The sequence below is a fragment of the Physeter macrocephalus genome, chromosome 11 (genome assembly GCF_002837175.3).
Source record: "Physeter macrocephalus isolate SW-GA chromosome 11, ASM283717v5, whole genome shotgun sequence".
Taxonomy (NCBI): Eukaryota; Metazoa; Chordata; class Mammalia; order Artiodactyla; family Physeteridae; genus Physeter; species Physeter macrocephalus.
In genome coordinates this window covers 26,509,958-26,518,034 of record NC_041224.1, presented here as the reverse complement: position 1 = coordinate 26,518,034, position 8,077 = coordinate 26,509,958, and the positions used below count along the sequence as shown (strand labels likewise).

At 41.6% G+C, this 8,077-nt stretch overlaps 1 protein-coding gene and 1 long non-coding RNA gene across 6 annotated transcripts in view; one reads left to right on the top strand and one right to left on the bottom strand.

Annotated features, from left to right (window-relative positions):
* Window positions 1–1,322: 1,322 nt before the first annotated feature.
* On the bottom strand, window positions 1,323–6,102 carry LOC114487038 (uncharacterized). Of its 3 annotated transcripts, none has more exons than XR_003681620.2 (4): window positions 5,601–6,102; window positions 3,754–3,955; window positions 3,417–3,503; window positions 1,324–2,881 (listed from the first exon to the last, which is right to left on the bottom strand). It is a non-coding gene; the product is annotated as an uncharacterized lncRNA (long non-coding RNA). The 3 variants fall into 3 exon arrangements; XR_003681619.2 differs by having other exon boundaries at window positions 1,327–2,234; XR_003681618.2 differs by having other exon boundaries at window positions 1,323–3,503.
* Window positions 6,103–6,641: 539 nt separating this feature from the next.
* Window positions 6,642–8,077, top strand: part of CELF2 (CUGBP Elav-like family member 2) — a 310,334-nt gene continuing 308,898 nt past the window's right edge. The window contains exon 1 of one of the 3 annotated variants that reach the window (XM_024129689.3): window positions 6,642–7,048. In XM_024129689.3, the coding sequence (XP_023985457.1) occupies window positions 6,738–7,048 (311 nt within the window). In that variant the 5' untranslated portion in view covers window positions 6,642–6,737. The remainder of the gene's footprint in view (window positions 7,049–8,077) is intronic. The other 2 variants (XM_007107114.4, XM_007107113.4) reach the window with 2 other exon arrangements.

Sequence of the window (8,077 nt, the reverse complement as noted above, 5' to 3'; positions counted from 1 at the left end):
GGAGCTGTCAAACTAGCTTAATGCATGTCTGGGGCTTTTTTTTTTTTTCTTTCTCAACACCCTTTTATCTGCTTTAATCTTGTTTGTATAGACTATACAGATTGAAGAGCTTTTAGGACTGCTTGTTTGTGGTTTTGTGCTTTTAAAAGATTTAATATCTGCCGTTCATAGGGCTTTTTGCATTTTGCAGCTATGTTGGTTGGATTAAGTTAGAGATTTATTGCTTACCTCTCTGTTAACTACAGAAGGAAATTCACTGATTGAGACTGCTTGTAACACTATTATCATTCTGGCAGATACCTTGTTATCAGACATGCCTCTACAGTATTTAATTCTTGGGGATTTAAAATTTGCCTATTTAGTGGACTTACGGAACATAGCACACAAGAGAAGTTAAGAGGTATATTTCTAATGTTTAAGTAAATTATAATTTCTAATGTCTGCTTCCTCTTTTGGCCCCTAGGTAGATAAACAGTTTAGAAATTCAAGGACAAGTGAGAACTTCCGCCCTTCTAATTTTGGTCACAAACTGTCATTATCTAGCCTGTTAAATTGTTAAGTTAAAGGTGTCTATGGAATGTATCAATTTTTGATATATGATTATGTGCTCATAAAATGCATTTCTATGCAAGGTAAACATTTCTCACATCTCCAAGAATCTTTCCTTTTATAACATAAGCATTGGTTTCTCATGTGAAAACAGTGAGACTTCAAAAAGAGAAAATGGAAAAATCTGTTGCAAACTTCTCAAATATTAAAAACATTTTTATTCTCACATTAGATATAAAAGAACTGATCCTAGAATATTAAATGGTAATTGATCTACATGAAAATCATGTCACTAAGGTTCGTTTCCATAAAGAATATATCTTTTCTAACATTTTAGTGTTTTGCTTTAATTAGCTGTTTGTGCCAGAGCAGTATACTGAAAAATATTAGTAAATTTATAGAGATTAAGGACCTAATTTTTAAAAACAGAAGGGAAATCATTTTAAAGGGTAAATTTTAAAAAACAGATGTATTTAGTTACAAATATTTCTTCTTGGATTATATTGTGTTCAAATTAGTGATGTTCTCAGTAAACAAGGAACAAGATGTATTCCTTATAAAAACAGTTATGAAACATTAACTATTTTTTAGTGTTTGGACATGCATTTCAATTTTTTAAACTTAAGTTGAAATGTTATATTTAATTCAGAATTATGAAAATTAATGTTGCAAGCTCAATAAATTGCCTTCTGGAACATAAATTTTCTATTGACAATATTTTTTCAGAGTCTGGCTGGACCCAAAACATATCTGTAGGATAATAATATTTTTAAAGTCATCCAGTGTGAATAAAGTGGATTTTATGATTATGTTCTCTTACTTCCAAAGGGATCTGAACTGCTCATTCCATTGGGTATGCCAGTAATTGCTTTTAGGATGAGCTCATAGAAGGTAATTGGTGAAGCTTTATATCTGAAACTGGCCCACTGTTACCAGCACACCTAGATTCTGCATTCATGGGAAATTTTTATTCCAAAACAAAGGTCACAAAGCAATTTTTTGTGGTTTGGGAAAAAAAGCAGTGTCCTGTGTTCCCCAGCTGCCTGTCAGAAGCATGCTGAAATAAAGAAATGTCTTGGAAACCTACACGTTAAATTTTTGACTAAATTATAAATCATTTACCTGTGATCTATTCACTTTAATTCCTGGGTGATCATATTAGGTCCAAGAACAAGGGAACTCCCTTCCCACTTGTGCTTTAGCCCATGACCAGCTTTCAGAATTCCAAGACCCCCATTCAAGTGTCTGACACGCAGCTATCTTTTCCTTTAGCCTGATGGGGAAGTAGGAGATGGCCGAAGTTGGCAAACTTGTCTACATCTATTCCCACAGCAGTAACAAGATACGTAATCTGTATCCTGCCGTCAGCCTCTATGTGGGATGATTCCCTTCCAGGGTGACCTCAACACAGGTCAAAGTGACTTTTAATTCTAAGCCCAGACTTGCAGAAAAGGAATAGCAGAAGAGTCAAACTGGGAAAATGGCTTCTTTCAGTAGAGTTGCAGTTGCACCCCGAGGAGTCCCTTCACACAGGAGACTGAGGAATACATAGCTGTGTTCAGCAGACCACAGGCTGAGATCTGTAACCTCGACGTATCAATAGTCCTTTATTTGTGAAAATGAAACCGCACAGTTTTTCTTTTTCAAAATATGAGTGTGTACAATTGCAAAATATCCCTTTGGGGCTGAAAAACAAAGAAAGGCGTCTGATTAATATTCATATCTAGAACTTTAGAGCAAGTGTAGATTGTGCTGGGACACCCAGGAAGTCATTCGAAGAGTGAATCAATACTAATTATTGTAATCAGGGCGGTTAATTAGGTGAAAATGCGGCTGATGGCAAGTTCATTGCTCGCAGCCCTGGAAACACCTAGGATGATGAAAAGAAGGTAATATACAAAAGCAAGAGTGTTAGGTGGGAATGATCATTCTGTATTTAAGGGTCAGAATCTGTCGATGAAAAACATAGCTTGATTTGGCATAATCATGGCAGTGAGGAAACTAGAAGTATCCAACTTAGTTTCTGGTTTAGAGATTTCAGTAGAAGTCATTAACAGAATGCAGTTTGTTAAGAAACATCTCCTGTAGCTCCACAGCATTTATCTGCCCTTCTCCTCCAGCGGTAACAAGTATATTTCACCCAGTTGCAATAACGCCTTAGATCATCTTGATTAGCCTTCCTTGAATTTCTTTCTACATTTGGTAATTCCTGGGGAATTTGTTGGCCGGGGAGGGGGGTGGGGGCGGGTTCTCCTTTCATCAAACTACTCTTGCTTCTCTCTTGGTTATTACTGGCTTTGGGAATTTTTCTGAACTCTCAGTGACTTTCATTCTGTAGGAAAGAAGAGGCAGTGGTTTTTGGAGAAGATTAAGATCCATGGCATGTCACTTAACTGACATGGGGAAGAGGGTGTCAGAGGAAGGAAAGCTTATGTGAGGTTTCAATGTTGTAGCCCATTAAGAATTGAAATGACGTGTCCTAGAGCTGAAGCAGCTTTCTGATCCCATGGTACCCATCTCCAGAGGTCGGACTGAGATGGAAGCTAGATGTACATGTAAGAGAGAGAGAGAGAGAGAGAGAGAGAGAGAGAGAGAGAGAGAGAGACCCTCTACTCAACTCAGCAATGTGCCGGTTAACCGTCATTTGGGATGAGGTACCCTTTGTTCCCAGACGCAGCCTTCTACTTCAAGCGATATCATTAGGGGTTGTTCCATGCAGGTATGTTTATCTGATCCATAGCTTTTTTCTGACTGTGACAGATCCCAGCACATTTTCTTTTATGTCAAGACCGTCACAGTTAACGGGGAATGACATCTGTGGGGGGAGGGTGACATGTGTTCCCAGGGCAGCTCAGCTGTCCCCTCACCTCTTTCCACGTTGACCCGCCCGTGATTGGCTGCCTGGGGTTGTGATGAATCACTGCAGTTCAGGAAGCAGGACGTGCCAGCGTGCCCTAGGAGAAAAACAAAACCCGGAATTTTCCTGCATAATCATTCATTTCAACAAACTTTGTTGTCATGGACAAGAAGAGCATGAGGTTTGAAGTTATCAGGTTGATACACCTTCAGTATCCATGGCTTTTTGAATCCCTGGGCTGAGAAAGGTTGCAGCTGCAATCGGTAAAAATTCTGTGTTGAAACTTAAGGATGGCGTTGCTGGCTTCCAGCTGGTGTGTGAACTGGCACGAAGGGGCACTGTGGTACCTGGTGCAGGAATGAATCAGACTCTTGTCATGGCTCCTGTAAAGCTGCCCATCTCAGTGATTCAGGGGCTGCAGGTCCTCCTGTGGTGTTGTCGTCTTTGTCATGCCTTGCTTTTCGAATATCTTGGTTTGGGACCCCAGCTCTCTTTTGGGTTCTGTCAGATGGCTTCCCCGTTCATTCAGAGATGATTTAGGAAGAGTCTCTGTGAATGAAAACGCACTGAGTTGGTGATGGGTGGCGTGAGTTCCTGGGGGCGACAGTTAGGGTTCATTTTGACTTTCGCGTTGGAAACTGACTTGATCAAAAGGGGTGGAGCCCTCGCCCGCAGCCCCGGGATGCTCAGTGCCTGCCTTGCATAAACCATGCCCTTCCTCTCCCCTGTGGGTTAGGCTACTGGCCTTAGAATCAGTGAAAACTTTAATGCTACAAGAACAATAGGATTAGGACTGGCTTCCTCTTTTCCTTCCCATCTGCCAGTTTCAGATTTAAACAAAGATCAGGGAGTGGGAGTGTTATGATTAAAGTAAGGAATAAATCCAAAATTTATTGACAGTCTGCTCTCTACGGGGCACTAGGTGATCTCTTTTCATCTTGTATAATTTAATCCTCACAGATAGCCGAGAGTTAGTGGTAGTTATGTTATTCCCATTTCAAAGATGAAAAAAACAGACCAAAAGAGGGAAACTGGACACTCAGCTCATGGTGAAAGGGATTCTAAGTCACGACTCAGGCCAACTCCTTCCCTGGCCAACGTAAGAGTACAAATATTGGATATTTGACATTTGAAAGTCGTATTTTCCTCCAGTGCCACATTTCCGCGGTGCACTGATTTGTGCATGCCTTCTAGTTTTGTACAGAGTAAGCTGTACAGTAAGAAAGGGAAAATCACAGTCGTTTTTGCTTCTGAGTTTTTACAGCTCCCCTGCGTATGCTCACTGGTTCCCCTTATAGCTCACGAGGTCTTTGAATTAAAGCACCCATGGCTCACTTTTCTCAGGCTTTAATCTGTATAATGGGAACACATGTTGGAGGGAATAATAGAGAAATCTGAAGCATGATGAAATTGAAATGTGACTTCTAATCTGCATAAGGGGCCAAAATGTATCATATTGTAATCAGAACCAACCAAGCAACAAATATACTATGTGACATGATCTTTTCTCGTTAAGAAGCTCAAGACAGGCATGAAACAGAGAGGGAACAGTGGGTAAGAAGGTATCAAGTGGTGTATAATGAGGGGAGGGGGCCTTGAAGGATGGAAGAGGGAGCAGGAAAGGGAAGTTGTCCTCAGAAGGCCCCAACTCCGTCTTTGTTATTAAAACAAAGCCAAACAAAATCCTTAATTTCATCACCTTTCTTCCTCAGACCTCAAAGTCATTCACATCTCTCCTCCTCTCTCACTTTGCCATATTCCTATGAAACAGTGCAAATGTAGCTGTTAGCCACCACCAGAGAGTATGAGAGACTAAGAGATTGGGCAACATAAAGGTTTACACTCAGCCATAGTGATAAGATAAGATAACACATTTCCACTTAGCTTGGGTAGATTGCTACACCACTTTTCCATGAAGATTTTGGGTAGTTCTTTTAAGAGAAAGAAAAAAAGAATTTTTTTCCCCTAACGGACTTTATGGGAATGAGCATCAAAAGCAAATTTAAAGAAAAAGTCATTTGGGATTTTCAAAAACCTCTATCATAAGCTAAAAATAATTAGAGATTTGAACCATATTATAGGGAAAAAAATAAATTTCCTGTGCTCAAAACCTTAATGTATTTTCAACCTACATGTCACTTTAATAGCTTGGTTATGTAATTGCTATAGTAATAATTAGGTTAACACCTCGTACCTCTCATCAGAGGATCGTGGTAGATTCTGATTTTTCAGCTATCCATCCCTACAAGGAAATGATGGCCACGCACATGCAAAGGTCTTGATGATGAATCAGAAAATTAAATGACATGTTCCCAGTGTCAGTCCACTCTTTGACAGAATCAGGTGCAGAATCCAACAGGTTTGATTCTTAAATCTTATCATCTTTTTCACTCTACTTGCAAGTAGCATTTGTCTTAAAGAGTCTGATCTGCATCCACTGTGTCAGATGACTTCTGATCCTCGGAAGGAAAAGCTCTTTGATGGGGATCCATCATCATTGTGGGTAAAGCAGATTCATGTGTTCTCTTTTACACGCAATCCAAGCATTTGGTCTCTTTAATCCTTCCTCTTCTTCAAGATGTATTTGTTTAGAAGAAGGAGGGACATTGAGGCCAGTGGGGCTTTCATGCCTCCAGAGAGTCCCTCTCAAGTCCTGATTTTGCTGCTCGCCAAGATCAGTCTCAGACAACACCCTCCCCCCGACCCCCCCACCCCCTCCCACCCCCTCCCCCTCCCACTAAGTCTTAAAACTTCCTTTCTGCCCCCACCTGTTGCTGCTTTCTCTCTAGACTTAATGTTATGCCTACTGCTATATCCACCCAGCTGTCACCTCTCAGCTGCTGTGTTTCATCAAACAGTAGTTTCTCTTTTTGAAATTTACAGCATGTGACAGTAAGATGAGAACTTCTGGCCATTTGGGGAAAACATTTCTTGGGGGTGGTGGGTGTTCAAGGGCAGATTGCCAGGGAACTCAAAACCCCACTCTGATAGGTATAAATTTTGTTCCCACCGCCAGGCTGGCACCAGATAAAGCTACCTGATACAGTTTGAAAAATCTCAGCATCTTCAAGAGGCTGCTGGGACATTCCTTCAGAGGTTGTTTTTTCTGAGTGCCTTTGTGTACATATCACCAGGCCAGCCTTTTTCTCCTCCCCGCCCTTTCTCCAATCTTCTCTTTCCCAATTTTCATATATTTACTCACTTCATGGGACGTGATCTTCCATCCTCCCCCTCCACCCTGTGATGATGTCTGGAAAGGAATCACCCCAGAGACAGCTGTTCCTAGTTGAGAACTCAGCCTTGGTCGAGACAAACTTGATTTCCCTGACAGATGAGCCACCAAGACTTTTCACTTTTGTGGTCACCTGCCTCCTCAGACCCACAGCTGTGGAGGAGACCGTCTGGCATTGTCTGGCTTCCGCTTGAGAAAGAGGGAGAAAGAAAGAGAAAGCTGAAGGGGGAGGGAAATAAGGCAGCACGAGGGATAATGGAGAAAGGAGGAAAAGGGAAAGGCAAGTCCGAGAGGGAAGTGATAGGCTGGTTGGGCTCAGGGTCTGACAGGTCCACCGTATTAGCATTTCATCCCCTTGGAATGGAAACCTCTGGAAACCCTAAAGGGGCATCTCATTTCCGAGCGCGAAGGTATGTATACAAAGAACCCATCTTCCGTTGGAGGGTCTCTTCAGAAGGGAGAGAGATTCACCATTATGTCTTTTGGCTCTATTGAAAACAGATTCAGAAAAACACAAGACTGCAAAAAGCCAGTAGCAGCTGTTCTCCAGGGAGAGCGACGGCTTAAAATTCCCGTACAAATGTAAAATCAGAGTTTAATAACGATGTCATCTTTATTGGCATGTGATTTTACTGAAGTCTTTTCAGGAATGTGATAAAGTCACCATTCCAGAAGCTTTCAAAATGGGGGGGGTGGTAATAAGATCATTTTAAACTTGATTGGTGATATAAGTATTTTTTAAGGGATACCTTTATGGAGCTAAGAAAATATAGATTTATAATGTATCACTTAAGGATCTATTTGGGGATTTTTTAAGCTCATAAAGACACTTGTTTATTTTTACAAGTTGCTGATGAAACTGGGGTAAGCCAAGAACAAACACATGACTGCAAAGTCAGATACTTTCCCAGGTACTTCAAATTCATGTGGATTTCAAACTTATTGGCTGGAAAACGCCCAGTGATGGGAACCCCCCCCTTCTAGGGCCTGTCTTTCTTGCTCCAAACAGCTCTCAGTACATTGAGTTTTAAAAAAAAAAAAAAAGAAAAAAAAAAGGAACAGCTATTTAATAAAATTTGAATTTGAAAATGTGATGGGGAAAGATGTTTTGGATTCTAGTTTTTAATAAAGAGCCAGGAGTGAGGGGAGAAGAACCCTTTTGTGAAGGTGGCTGTTTGAGGAGATGGAACAGCGTTGGTACATCTGTAGTTGCATGGCCGACTGTCTACTGCTTTTAAAGAGATTGCAACCCGTGACGTTATGCATAGGAATAATTAAAAAATGGAGGGCTTCCCTGGTGGCGCAGTGGTTGCGCGTCCGCCTGCCGATGCAGGGGAGCCGGGTTCGCGCCCCGGTTTGGGAGGATCCCACGTGCCGCGGAGCGGCTGGGCCCGTGAGCCGTGGCCGCTGGGCCTGCGCGTCCGGAGCCTGTGCTCCGC